Source organism: Callithrix jacchus, chromosome 21 (assembly GCF_049354715.1).
Source record: "Callithrix jacchus isolate 240 chromosome 21, calJac240_pri, whole genome shotgun sequence".
Taxonomy (NCBI): Eukaryota; Metazoa; Chordata; class Mammalia; order Primates; family Cebidae; genus Callithrix; species Callithrix jacchus.
The window spans coordinates 31,848,753-31,864,225 of NC_133522.1; the positions used below are offsets into that span (position 1 = coordinate 31,848,753).

The window sequence follows — 15,473 nt, forward strand, 5'->3', positions numbered from 1 at the left end:
TTAGGGAGGAGTAAAAGAGTAGCAAGAATTAGAAAAAAAGAAGATGCCAACAACTTTTCTTTTTAAGCATCAAATGTTTCTCATTACTGCCCAGAAAAACTGGCATAAGCTGTTGTTAAATCTGTGTTCCTTCTCCTCGCTTGACTGGAGTTTGAGTTTTAACATTTTGCCATTCTGACTTTCCTTTCTGGGCCCCCTGGGTCCTCTCCTCCCACCCCCTCCCTAGGTACTAAGTTTTCATCATTGTCACCACGGCAACAGCAAGGATGCCCCATTCCTCACAGCTCCGCACAGCTAAACTCTGGTGGCCTTTGTCCACTGAGCTAGATGAATTCTTTATATGTACGTCACTAAATCAACTATGTTCTATACAGAACTTCATCCATTATTCAATCATAAGAAAAAAAAATGATGTGTACCAATTTCTTCTTCTGGGAATGGCCTTTTTCCAGACCTGCCAATACTCTTGAATGAACCAGACATTTTTGGTCCCTAGGAACAAATATAAAAATTGCCAGTGTACGTGCATCCAATGTAAGTGCGGTGCAATTTTAAAGCACGCAACAGAGCATTTATAATGGGTTTCCCTTTTAAAAGCACAGTAGACCAAAAATAAACCTGACAAAGGGCAGCTGTAGAGTTTTAACACGTGGAAAACTCCACAAGCAGCAGTTATGTAACTTGAAAGAAACATGATAAATATTTCACACCATTAGATGAACTTCCAACTCTGACACTGAAAAAAAAAAAAAAGCAAAGAACACGAAATAAACGCACCTCAAATCTCCAAGGAGCAAAAAGCTTAAACTGAAAAGGGACCGAGGCTGTGCTAAAATCTGAGACCTGACTTCCAGCACTAGTCTTGATTGCTTTTTTTTTGTCTCGAGTCCGAGGCGGAGCCCGCGAACCCCATCTCCTCAGAGCGCCACCCCCTCGGCTTCTCCCGTTGGGCAGAAATTTTCCGATTTTCTCCACCCCTGGGCTGAAAAGCCAGAAAGAAGTTCTGAGCCAAGGAGGGGAAGAAAGGAGTTGGGGCAAAGCAGGAGGCGTTTCCTCACCCGCACACACCCCCGTCCCCCAGACACCCAACCCCCCACCCCGCCCCCCAGCCTGCCGCGCCTCCCGCCCCCGGCTCCCCGCCCTAGGGACAGCTGGCAGCCCCGCGCGGACCAGACACAAAGCCGATCAATCCCGGAGGCGTGGGGGCGGAGGGACGACCCGCGGCCGCTTTCCCGGGCGCTGCTCTCCTCCTGCTGCCCCCTCGCTAGGACCCGGCGGACGCTTCGCCTGGTTTTCACGCCCTCAACCCCCCACTCCCACACCCCCAGAAAAGGACAGACCCTCATCCCTGGGCTGGAGGACCTGCCTCTTGGCAGCCAGCTGAGAAGGCGCCCGGGGGGGCGGGAAACTAACATCCCATCTAGAGCCGTCCCTCTCCTTCCTCCCCTCCCCGACTCTCTGCTCCTCTCCCACCCCAGAAGTTCGAGGGCCCCCGGCCTCCTGCGCGCCCGCCGCCGAGACCCTCGACGTCGTCTGAGCAGCCGGCTCCGGCACCGCGAAGATGGCGAGGAGCCGCCACCGCCTCCTTCTGCTGCTGCTGCGCTACCTGGTGGTCGCCCTGGGCTGTAAGTTGCTGGGGTTCCTCGACCCTTGCACCCACTCCTGCCGGGACCATCCTGCCCCCAGCCTCCAGCCCCCCACGGGGCGCTCGCGCGCGGTGTCTGGGCCGCTCCGGGCCGAGGTCGCCGCGGGGCGCTGACTTTGCTCCCCAGGGCGCCGGAGGGCGGACGCGAGGGTCAGGAGCGCGAGGTCGTGGGCTTCTTGTAAATTGTGTCTGATTTTGTCAGTTCTAGATACAGAAAATTAAGGGTCCCCACTAGCGGGTTCTCATCTGTTTGCAAAGTTGGGGTAAGTTTTCAGACAGAGGGACGTGATTCGAATGCAAAACTCACTACCCACTCGTAAGATGCTAAGATCCCAAGAAAGATGGCATCACCGGGAGGCGGGCGCCGGCCGCTCTGTGAGTCCAGGGAGGGGACAGCGTCCGCGTGGTCTGGACTCTCTAGCGTCTCAGCCGAGCCGGCGTTAAACAGAGCACTTGGGGGCGGGGGTGGGGAGTTCGTGGCTGCTGAGCCAGAATTACTTTTATCCTCTCCACCTGCACATCTACATTCAGTTAGAGAAGTCTGGTCTGGGGACTCTAGCCAGCTGCTGTGTCCTCAGGGGACGTCCGGCGGGACGATTGTTAGAAAGATGCAGAAGCCACATGATCCAGTAGCTGGGGAGACATCCCAAAGCCAATTTCACCGGATGATTTTAAACAGGATTTTCACGGATTCTGGGCTCATGAGATTTAAAACCCTGGGAACATTGACGTTATTTTGTTTTCTTCGTGTTAACTTTTTAGGAAAATGGGAGAAATTACAATAGACCTTAAGCAATGCAGTTCTACTTTTGCTTTTTCTTTTTTCTCCCACTATTTTTGGCTGGCTCGCTTTTCTTTCTTTCTTTTTCTTTCTTTCTTTCTTTTTTCTTTCTTTTGTAAAATGATTTATTGTAGCTATTCACATTCTGGTGATGTAATACTTACAATAATTAACCTGCGGGACGAGTGCCTAGTGTCTACTATCACAATACGATGATCTTTTCTCACATTCTGGCTGCCCAAGTGATCGTCGCATAGCTCAAGTGATGTGAGCCACGTCCCTTTGTGGAGGAGGAAGGTGCACATTGTCTCCGGGAAGGGACATGTGCTGACCAATATTATATAAAGTCAAACCAGAAAGGCAGAGTTTCACAATGAAACCCTTGTGCAATTTTGAAATATCAACTGATATACGGAACACACAGAGAAAAAAATGCGCTCCTGCTAAAAGGCAACAGAGAGGTAGGCTGGAGAAATTGTAACAGAACATCTGAGAAAGTTATGTATTCTGCTGAAATCCTAAATTCAAATAGAAAAGAGTGTGCCTTTTAGTGTAGAATTGTCACTAATTAGAAACAGAAAATCGTTTTGCTGTGCTATTCCTATTGAGTCACCAACATAGAAAAAATACACCCTAATTTTGAAATTGTAGTGTAGAAACAACCAAGAAGCAAACAAAAGAATAGATGAATGGGCCTGAGTGAGCTCTTCAGGCTTTAGGTAAATATAACACATTGGCTCTGCTAACCTTGATTCCTAGAGGGGATAAATTTGAAAGTGTTGTGGGAACTTTTCTATATTGTTTCTGAGATACCAAAAGATCTGGCATTGCAAGAGTGTTTTCTTTTCTTTGCGTGTGGGTTTTTTTTTTTTTTTTAACGTTTCAAACAATTTTAGAGTAGTTTGGTTTTAAAGAAAAATTCCAAAGCTGGTATAGAGAGTTCCCACATACCCCACACCCACTTTCCCCTATTGTTAATGTCTTTCATTAGTATGGTACATTTCATTCAGATTTCCTCCATTCTTACCTAATGCCTTTTCTATTCCAGATATGGAATAGCCATCCAGGCTATCACATTACATTTATTTGTCATGGTTCCTTAGGCTCCTCTTGGCTGTAGCAGTTTCTCAGGCTTCCCTTGTTTTCTCTTACTATGACAGGTTTGAGGAGTATTGGTCAAGTATCTGGTAGAACGACCATCAGTTGATGTTTCTCTGATATTTTTCTCATGACTAGACTGGGGTTATAGGTTTTTTGGAGGAAGATCAGAAAATGGTAAGGGGCCTAGGTAAAGTCACATTTTCATCACATCATCTCCAGGGAACATACTGTACACATGATTTGTTGCTGTTGATGTGAACCTTGATCACCTGTAATCACACTCATCATGTAGTGCATACCAGTTTTCTCCACAGATCACCCACCCCTTTTTCTTCATTTCCATGCTAGATTTTTTGGAAGGAACTCACTACATGCAACCCACACCTCTTCAGGAAGGAGAGTTATGCTCCATCTCCTCAAAGGTGAAGTGTCTTCATAAATTATTTGGAGCTCTTCTGCATGGGAGATGTGTCTCTCCCTTCCCCTCACTTATTTATTTAATCATTTACTTTTCCATCAGTATGGGCTCATGAGTATTCGCTTTATACTTTGGGTTATAATCCAATACTATTTTATTTAGTAAATACTTAGTGGATTTCTTATGCTGTTATTACATATTCATCTTTTTAATATTCTTCCCAGTTGTAACAGACCACTCTTTTGGCCACTCCTATTATGTACAATGTCATGCTTACTCCCTTCTTTCCTTTTTTTCCTGCTGTTTATCAACATTTTTTAATATCTTTCTTAATAGTCTGGAGGATTGCTTTTTGTTGCTGTTCTTTTTATTTGAACTATGATGTCAGTATCCCTGTGGACATAACAGACATTTTCTTGTGTGTTTAGTTGAATTGTATTTTTCTTTCCCACTCCATTGGGAAAAGAATTTCTTGATGTTTATTCACCACTGTATATCCAGAGCTGAGCAAAGTTCCTGGTTAATAACAGGGATAAATATATGCCTGTTGATTCTATAGTATCTTAGTCCATTCCTGCTGTAACCAAATACCATGAACTGAGTAGCTTATAAACAACATTTATTTCTCACAGCTCTGGAGGCTGAGAAGTTCACAATCAAGATACCAGCAAATTCAGTGTCAGGCAAGGGCCCACTTTCTGGATCATAGATTGAGCCTGCTCAGGGTGATCGCCCATGATGGAAGAGGAAAGGCAGCTCTGAGGTCTCTTTATAAGGGCACTGTTCTCATGACCAGATCACAGTTCAAAGCCTTCACCTCCTAATACCATCACATTGGTGATTAAATTTCAACATACAAATTTGGGGGGGACATAAATCATAGCAGATGGAAGGGGGATGAGGCAGGGTAAGTAAAAAGAAGTGTATGGATTGAACTGATTGCAGTATGAATCATGAAGCTCTAACTTCATGTTAAGTAGATGGGGTGTGAGATGTCTTGGAGCCATCATTTAAGCTGATATCTGAAAAAATAATAGGAATGAGGATTCTGTGTGTGGTGGGGTGTTGTTATGCTTTTTGGGGTCTCTCAGAGCCTACGAGCTAATCATAAATGAGAGCAGTTCCTGATTCTACCTAGGAAGTAGCAGCTGGTCCTCAGATCTGGACTGGAACCTGATCCAGGCGCTTAGCCTGAGTCTAATCTCTCATCAACTGATAAAGATTGTGGTGGGAGAGAGGTCTGAATCTTTTGTAAAATCACAAGGCTCTGCCTTTTTGCCAGAACTGACCCAAAACAGCACTCCAGGGAACCAAGAACAGGAATTCTGCCCTCTGTATCTATTATTAAGAAACAACTGTCATAATCAATTTGCTGGAGAGAACTGGTTTCATGCTGACATAGTCTTAATTATCTGATGAACAGAAAGGTTCAAATGGGCGTGTAGGTGGATTTAACAACCATTTCAAGACTATGAAAGAAATTATATTAAAAAGAACAAAGTCAAAAACAAAAACTTCAGCCTGAGCAGCACAGCGAGTTTCCTATGACTGAGAACACTCATGTATCCTCCCGCATGAGCAGTTTAATGAGAAGAGCCCTTGGGAGCTTACAGATGTTCACCACCCATAGTTTCCATTGCTTTGATTTCCTTCTATGGGCTTTCTCCACAGAGAAGACGTATTAGAATATAGAGGTAAGAGCTGCTAATTTTATTGAAGTAAGACTTCCAGGAAGCTATAAAGGCCATTGCTTAAAATAATATTTTTTCATCCCATAGTAATATAGTAGTAATACCGTTGAGTCAATACTCCAGTTTACCCGCCTTGATAGATTGATGTTTTGAGAAGATGATGGTGAGGATGGAAAAGGAGAATCACAACCTGGGTCAGGTGCTTCCTTTGGCAAAAGCAGTAAAAGAAAGCTTAAAACCATATACTGTTTTCTTGGACAGTATTACTGTTAACAAGGCTAGAACTCAGAAAAATAATCCAACTGTATGACTTTTCTATTGCTGTGAAGCATGGCCATAAACAAAACAATACAAATGTATTGTCTTAAAGTTCTAGAGGTCAGAAGACTGAAATAGGTCTCACTGGGCTGAAATAAGGGTATCGGCAAGGAGCATTCCTTCTGGATGTTCTAGGGCAGAATCTGTTTCCATGGCTTTTCCAGCTTCTGGAGGCTCCCCACGATGGCCCTGTTCCACCAGCTTCTAACTCTGTGACGCCAGGCTGCCACCTCTCTTAGTTTTCTCTCTTCTGCTTCCTTCTTCCACTCATCAGGACCCTTGTCATTACCTTGGACTCACCTGAATAACTCTGGATACTTACTCATTTCAAAGTCAGCTGGTTAGCAGCTTTCATCCGTCTACAACTTCAATTCCTATTTACCATGTAAAGTAAGATATTTATAGGTTCTGGGGAGTAGAATGTCTATTTATATGTCTATGGCTATTATTATGTCTCTCACACCGGCTAAAATGAGGTTATGCCCAGCAACAGTGTTTTCAGTGTTGTACTCAAGAATATTCTAGATCCCATGAAGCCACCATAACTTTTACTTTTAAAGTACAACTCATAGTGATATAAAGCTGGTTGATTGTTTTGTTTTGTTTTGAAATGGAGAGTCGCTCTGTTGTTCAGGCTCAAGTGCAGTGGCTCAATCTCAGCTCACTGCAACTTCTACCCACCAGGTTCAAGCGATGCTCCTGCCTCAGCCTCCTGAGCAGCTGGATCACAGGCACCCACCACCACACCCAGCTAACTTTTGTATTTTTAGTCAAGACTGAGTTTCACCATGTATGCCAGGGAAGTCTTGATCTCCTGACCTCAGATGATCCGCCCACCTCAGCTCTCAAAGTGCTTGGATTACAAGCATGAGCCACTATGCCTGGCCTAAAGCTATACTTTTTTTGAGTTGTATTTTACATTGCATAGTATGGTGGTAAAGAACATTCACTCCAATGCTGTACTCTGTGCTCTTACCAGCTGTGTGACCTTGTACAAGTTATTTAACACCTGTATATGTCATTTTACTCATCAGTGTTGGTGATAGTCCAAATAAGACTGCTAACCTCATAGAGGTTTAGGAAGAATTACATACATTGACATGTATGACAGACTTAGCAAACTGGAGAAGCCATTGAAGCTCTTTGACATGAAATCTCAGTTAGATTTGCATTTTAAAGAACATGCATTGGAGAGAGTATGGTGAATGGAAGGATTGGGGTGGGAGGAATCAAACTGGGGAGACCAGTTAGAAGTTATTGGAGTAGTCCAGGCTTGTATAAGTATTTATTTTATGTAATTTATCGATAAATATACTCACATAATTTCACATACACGTATAACCACTGACAGTTGTTTTTTACAGTCATGTGTCACGTAATGAGGAGATATGTTCTGATAAATGTGTCATTACATGATTTTGTTACCGTGTGAACATCATAGCGTGTACTTAAAGAAACCTAATTGGTACAGCCTGCTGCACACCAAGGCTAATGGTGTAACCTATTGCTCCTGGGCTACAAACCTATACAGCATGTTACTATACTGGATGCTGTAGGCAATGGTAAACAGTTGAAAGTATTTATGTACCTAAACATATCTAAACAGGGAAAAGGTACAGTAAAAACACAGCATAAGAGATAAATGGTACACCTGTATAGGCACATACCACGAATGGAGCTTGCAGGACTGGAAGTGGCTCTGAGTGAGTCAGTGAGTGAGTGGTGAGTAAAAGCGAAGGCCTAGGACGTTGCTGTATGCTACTATAGACTTTATCAGCACTGTACACTCAGGCTACACTAAATTTAGAAAACAACAGAGTTCTTGTGCTGTATCAATACAGGCGTTTCAGCATCACTAGATGATAAGAATTTTTCAGCTCCATTATGATCTGTGGGACCACTGTCATATATATGGTTCATTGTTGACCAAAATGTCATTATGCAGTACCTAACTGTATTAATTAAGTCTGATCAGGAATCTAAGAAAAATGGCTCTTCAGTTTTTAAGGAATTTTTTTTTTTATGTATGCTGCATTTTCAACTTTCTGTTCAGTTCCCAACCTGTAAACATGAAACAGTAGCTCTTTTGGTTACTGTATACCTTCTTTCAATATTATTCTGTTTCCCACACCTAAGTTTATTTTCAGTATTTGTTTTCAGTGTTTCCAGAGTTTCTCTGAGTTGTCACCCTTAGAACAGTTATTTTTACTTGATCTGATGTTCAGAAGAGTGGCCCTCTGTGTTCTAAAATGTGTGTGTGTGTGCATGCATAGGATGTGGGGAGAATGAGAGAGAGAGAGGATGGGTGGATGTGTGCTCAAATGAATGCCTGCTGGCAGGACCACAAACCCTACACTATGAATCTTCAGGCCAATGAATGGGTAGGAAATGCTCTCCAGTTTGAATTGTTCCTACATTTTATGAGCAGAGAAGCAAATCCTGTGAAAGTATTTCAAGACCTGCCCTCTTAGCTGTCCGTTGTCTTGGCTCAAAAGGCCCTAAGGAAGAATCCTTATGAACTTGACAGGAATTTGGTTCTTTACTGGAGAGCCCTGCTCCTTATTGCATATCATCAGCATCAAATTTTTGTGTTTTGTTGGGTTTTCTGTTTTCTTGAGGTTGCCGAGAGTTTCTACTGGGATAATTTAGGACGGACTCATCTTTAGATTTGTAAAGAGTAAAAACGCATAACCTGGCTTGTCTTCTTTAGGTTAGGTTTGTCCACTTTGCTTGCTTTCATTTTGTCAATGCGGTCACCTGCTTTTTTACTCTTGCTTTCTTCACGCTGTGAAAACTTGCTAAATACCTACTATGGACAAAACCAAAGATAAAAATGAATTAATTGTTAAATACATTTTCTTATATGTCTAACTAAAAATAGTATAAGCTTAGGGTAAATTCAAACAGAGCAGCAAGTTTACAAAAGGAGAAGTAAGTCTCCTTCGCAGCCTTCCTGATTTCTATTTAGGCCTCACAGATAACCCATCCTTAAGTTTTCTGCAAATAGTTTCAGAAAATTGGAAAAGAAATGTTCCATTATATATAAGTATACTCTTATAGTTTCTTTAGAAATAAACATCACAATTTATTATGCTTACTGCTCTATACCTTCTAGAAAATCAAGTCATATTCTATATAGTGTTGTGTACCTTGCTACAAAAAAGTGATTTATGTTAGTAATTAAGCTACAACATAAAACTCAATGTCACAAGCAGGACTCAAGATAACATCCTACAGAAGCCTTTAAAACTGTTGTGCCAAAATGCAGTGGGAGCTATTTTCTAACTAGAACCACCAAAAGCAATGAAACAAAGTGATTAGTAAAACAGAGGGACATAAACTTCCAAACCAGTAACCAAATCTCGAAAGGGAAAAATTCCAATCAAGATCCAATTAAAAAGTCCAAAGGAGAACGTGTGCAAACCCAGAAAGGGCAGAGACACTGGCACCAGCTAAGATTCACAGGCAAGTGCAAATGGGTGCTATTTTTAAAGGAGGCCAAAGAAGAAATAATGACCACAAAGAAAAAGGGAACATGTGGAACTTCTGGGCAAGTGCTAAATTTGAAAAGGGAGAATGGTGGTTATGTTTTTTTTTTAAATGCACGAGAGGGCTGGGTTTCATGGCTCATGCCTGTAATACCAGCACTTTGGAAGGCCGAGGCAGGCGGATCACCTAAGGTCAGGGGTTTGAAACCAGCCTAGCCAACATGGTGAAACCCCGTCTCTACTAAAAACACAAAACTTAGTGAGGTATGGTGGTGCCATGAGTAGCTGATAGTCCCAGCTACTTGGGAGGCAGAGGCATGAGAATTGCTTGAACATGGGAGGCAGAGGTTGCAATGAGCTGAGATTTCACCACTGCACTCCAACCTGGGCAACAGATCAAGACTCTGCCTCACAAAAAAGGCAACAGAGGAAGACTCTAACACACACACACACACACACACACACACACACAATTCACTAGAGGCATTTAAAAATAGGAATGGATTTTGATCAGAAGCAGAATTGTCACAGTGGAATAAGCAATAACTCAAATATCCACATGCAGCCATCTATGTCATCAAACATTAAAACTGAACCTAAGCATATTGGAGACATGAGATTATTTTACAGTCCATATAGTGCTTTTGGATCTAGAACAAGTCAGGTTCTTTTGTGCCGTGTGTTGGGGTGTGTTTGTGTGTATGTAAGTGTAAACGAGTGAACTTCTATGCCATTTCATCTAGATACAGTACTTCTTCCCAACCTCCATTCATCTCTGTTGTTGTTGCTATTGTAGTAATTATTCCTCATGTGGCCAAATGCAATTTCTCTCTGAAGGTCTAACTCCAAATTTCCCTGTACCTTCTCTTGAGCCTTTCCTACTCATCAATTCCCTGCACCTTCTCTTAAGCTTTTCCTACTCATCAAAAAATACTAGCATGTTTGAAAAGCCCTTATCAGTGATCTTCAAACTTTTTTATGTTACATATCCTACTCCATTTTTTAAAAAAGTGTGTGTCCTGACATGCTTTTCTTTATAATTTATAATATGTATTTCTGGGTCAACATATTAATCACAAAACATAATACATAGGATAAATGCCAAATGAATGAGATAATGGAGAAATAAATAAAACACTAACAGAGCAGGAATGAAGTGGTTACAGCTTTATATTATAGTATTTTATAAACCTCTATAAGCAAAATAATGTGAGATTGGTACATGAATAGACAGACAAACCAATGGAAGAGTATATAAAGTCTAGAAATTATGCCAACTTCATTTAGAAATTATGTGTGTGTGTGTGCGTGTGTAAAATTGTAGCATTTGAAACCATGGAGAATACTTAATTAATAGTGTTACCACTGTAAAGCCATTTAAGGAAAAAATGGATCAGAACCTGATATTCTCCATGATGATAAATTTCAAATGGATCAGAGATCTAAATGTAAGTAGGTAAACAAATAATAAAACCATACCTCCCCCCACCAGAAAAAGCAAAACCAAAATAAAACATAGGTCTACTTTTCTATAAACTGGACTGTATATCAAATGAGTATCTGCATGGGTATAATAAAACACCCTGAACAAATTTTAAAAATGACTAATTGGGAAATGATATTTGTAATTTACATCTCTGACAGAGTATTATCACTGATATAAAAGGAGCCCCTAAAAATTAAAACATAAACATCAAAATTTTATAAACAGCACACCAAAAAAAAACAGAGTTCTCAGAAGAAAAATTTAAATGGTTCTTCAAATATGAAGCTTTTCTCAGTATAACTTAAAATGCAAATTAGATTGTCCCAAAGATAGCACTTCTTCCCTTAGCCTGATTGCATTAACTCATCCACATACTCTGTTATGAAGTTGTATGGAAATAGGCATTCCACATACTTCTGATGGAGCTGTGAAATGATGCAACTGCTGTGGAACAGCAATATGTAGAAACATTTTATTTCTTCCCTTTGACCAACGATATTCAGCAATGTGTAGAAAAATCCTTTATCTGCCTTTGACCCATCGACCCCACTACTGGAAACCTATTTTAAAGCTGTAGTTGCAAACGCAGGACACAATTTATGCATGATATTATTTTCTTTTTTATGCATTGTGTTATTTATTTCACAACTATTATAAAAAAGATTGAAAACAAATGTCCAGTCATAGAGGACTGGCTAAATAAATACAGTACATACAGTGGTACACGCTGTAACAATATAATGATGGTGATTACTCTGTACTTTTATCTCCAAAATATAGTAAGTGAAAAAAGCAAGATGCAGAACAATATAAATGCAGCATACTACATTTTGTGTAAGACAGAAACACTGGCAGCTTAAACTGTTAACTAATGAAATTATTATTATTATTATTATTTTGAGATGGAGTTTCGCTGTTGTTACCCAGACTGGAGTGCAATGCCACGATCTCAGCTCACTGCAACCTCTGCCTTCTGGGTTCAAGCAATTCTCCTGCCTCAGCCTCCCGAGTAGCTGGAACTACAGGCACGCACCACCATGCCCAGCTAATTTTTGTATTTTTAGTAGAGACGAGGTTTCACCTTGTTGACCAGGATGGTCTCGATCTCTTGACCTCGTGATCCACCCGCCTTGGCCTCCCAAATTGCAGGGATTATAAGCGTGAGCCACCGCGCCCGGCCAACTAATGAAATTTTTAACAGTAGGTAGAAAGAACAGGAATGGAACAGACCTCTCTTATTATATATAACTTATTATATAGATTTGATTTTCAAAATTTAAATGTTTTGTTTCAAAAGATGAAATTTACTAAAACAGCCATCCCTAAAATTTGAAAACAAATGGAAATAAATGAACTTACTGAGCCTTACACCGGTAATCCCCATACTTTGGGAGGCCCAGGCAAGAAGATTGCTTAAGATCAGGCATTCAAGACCAGCCTGGGTAACATAGGAAGACCACATCTCTACAAAAAAAGAAAAATAAATAAAAATTAGCTGGTCATGGTGGCATGCCTGTAGTCTCAGCTACTCAGGAGGCTGAGGCGGGAGGTTCCCTTGATCCTGGGAGATCGAGGCTGTAGTGAGCTGGAATTGTGCTACTGCACTCCAGCATGCGTGACATAGCAAGATGCTGTCTCTAAAAGAAAAAAAGGAATAAAGAAATAAACCTACTGTATATCAAATCAGTGATGTAACCATGCAGAGGAAATAATAATTTCAATCTGAACCTAAAAACATAATATCCCACCAAACAGTAGAATATATCGTAAGGACAAAAATAGCTGCAAATATGTCTTAAACTTTAGGACTTTAAAATAATGATTTTGTTATTTTGACACTACATTACATTGCAGAAAATACAAATCAATAATTATACTAATGTACATAGAAATTAAGATTTTTTAGTGTAGGAAAAAAGATACATGTAGAAAGTTTTTAAAATTCAGTACAAGTCCTATAATGTTCTATCTGAATTGGAAATGTTCTACTTGAATTGAGTTTGAACTCATGATGCTTTTCTCTTTTCAAAGCTGTTTTTTCTATCTGTCACTAAAAAGGCCCAGAAGTCGTCATAACTTTTATCAATCAGCTTAGAAGTAATGAATAACGTCAAAACCCTCAGTAAACTCTTTGCTGCCATATGCATTATTTTTGGCTTTGTTTCATTCTCGTGGCTCCAGATTAGCTGCTGGTCTCTTCTCTACAATCTTCTCATTCCAGGACTCAGCCTGAAGGAATTGGCCCTGTTTGGAACAGACAGTCTTGGTGGCCTAGGAAAAAGCAAAAGACAGAGCTAAGCTGTGTCCTTAATGGCTCTAAAAGCTTCTATTTAATGTGCTATATGCCCATTGGTCAAAGCATATCACGTGGCCAAACGTGGAACTGGGATGGAGAATTGTGTTCTGCTTGCTGGGGGGCCCTAGAAATCATACAATAATAAATGAGAAGGGATTTAGGAGTTGGGGATAATAATATAAACTATTCTACAACCTCTCGAAAATGAGCATACTTAGCATGTAAACTATAATTCCTAAATACCATTCCATACTAATAATGGCTAGGGGACTTTGGAGGGACGCCTGATTCCAGTTTTAGGGTTAGGCAATTTAAGATGAACCTGGGATGTTTTGTTGCCCTCGTGTATTAGTCTGTTTTCACAACTACTATCAGGAATGCCAGAGACTGGGTAGCTTATAAAGGAAAGAGGTTTAGTTGACTCACAGTTCAGTGTGCTCTGGGAGGCCTCAGGAAACTTACAGTCATGGTGGAAGGTGAAGGGGAAGCAAGGCACCTGCTTCACAAAGTGGCAAGCAGGACAATGCCAAATGAAGGGAGAAGAGCCCCTTATAAATCCATCAGATCTTGTGAGAACTCACTATCATGAGAAAAGCATGGGCAAAACCGCCACCGTGATTCAGTTACCTCTATCTGGCCTCTCCCTTTAAATGTGGGGATGATGGGGATTATGGGAATTACAACTCAAGATGAGATTTGGGTGGGGACACAAAGCCAAACCACATCACTTAGAAAGCAAATTAGCTGTCAAAGACTAATGAGATTGTGCCCAAAGGGCAAAGGAATCAAACTGAAAAGGCTTTCTTTGGCCAAACTGGAGGCAAGTTGAGAATCAAAAGAGAAAATATATACTGAATGCAATTGATTTAAATATGTTGAATATATTTTTAAATACGTTAATTATAAAGATACTAAAAAGAAAATCAATAAAATTTTTAAAAGTCATCACTCTTTGGTCACCATCAGAATTGACTAGGTAAGTTACTTCTCACCCTGATAGTTGGCACTCAAAATAAATAATTGTCATTATTCTGCAGTCTTAAAAGACTGCATGTATGTGTAACCACATAACCTTAAATTAGAAGGAAAGTTCTACTTTATAGAATTCAAGCTAATAAATGTCAAAGATAATAGATGATTTAAAAACAATCGAATCTAATCATATTTTGCAACATGTAATTGACATAGGGTATGATTATTAATGGGTAAGATCATTAGACAAAATGTTGATGGGAGCTTTACAATGGCAAGATCCATTTTTTATTACCTGAAACACTGATTAATCTTAACATCATTGAAAGTAGGACAACCAGGCCAGGTGCCCATGCCTATAATCCCAGCACTTTGGGAGGCCAAGGTGGGTGAATCACATGAGGTCAGAAGTTGAGACAAGCCTGGCCAACATGGTGAAATCCCATCTCTACTAGAAATACAAAAATTAGCCAAATGTCGTGGCTCGTGCCTGTAATCCCAGCTACTTAGGAGACTGAGGCATGAGAATCGCTTGAACGTGGGAGGCAGAGATTGCAGTGAGCCAAGATTGTGCCACTGCACTCTAGCCTGGGCAACAGAGTGAGACACTCTCTCTCAAAAAAAGGTAACTAGGGCAACTAAACATTATGTGATATGATAGGAAGCACATAGCACTCCCTGTGTAATATTCTTGCCCATCCCTCCACAAAAGAAAATGACCTTCACCTGAATGAAGCCTCTCAGCAAGCGAACTTCTCATTACAGAAGGATAGATGCACAAATTAAATGACATCACAAGGCAGCACGTGCACGAACTCAGAAAGTGGGTTGTTTTGCAGAATAACTGACTAGGTTTCTGCAACGAGTCAATGGCATGAAAGGCAAAAACAAAGAGGGAGACAGGAAAGAGCAGGTCAGCACTAATTAAAAACATGCATCAAAAGTCCTGAGCAGCAAATCTAATGCTGAGATGTGATGTGTCCTGTTTCAAATAAGGCATCAGGGAAATGTGGCTAGATATTAAATTATACTAAGGAATTATTTTTGTTCGTTGTTCAAATGGTATTATAGCTATATGTCTTTAATCTTTAGTGATGCTTGATATAGAAAGAAAGAAAATTATTTTATATGGGCTGGGCGCGGTGGCTCAAGCCTGTAATCCCAGCACTTTGGGAGGCCGAGGCAGGTGGATCACGAGGTCAAGAGATCAAGACCATCCTGGTCAACATGGTGAAACCCCGTCTCTACTAAAAATACAAAAAATTAGCTGGGCATGG

General features: G+C 40.8%; 1 protein-coding gene across 2 annotated transcripts in view; it reads left to right on the forward strand.

The window, feature by feature from the left end:
* The first annotated feature begins 1,144 nt into the window (after positions 1–1,144).
* JAM2 (junctional adhesion molecule 2) overlaps positions 1,145–15,473 on the forward strand; it is a 75,962-nt gene continuing 61,633 nt past the window's right edge. For both annotated transcript variants that reach the window (XM_008986518.5, XM_054249087.2), the window contains exon 1: positions 1,145–1,625. In XM_008986518.5, the coding sequence (XP_008984766.1) occupies positions 1,562–1,625 (64 nt within the window). In that variant the 5' untranslated portion in view covers positions 1,145–1,561. The remainder of the gene's footprint in view (positions 1,626–15,473) is intronic.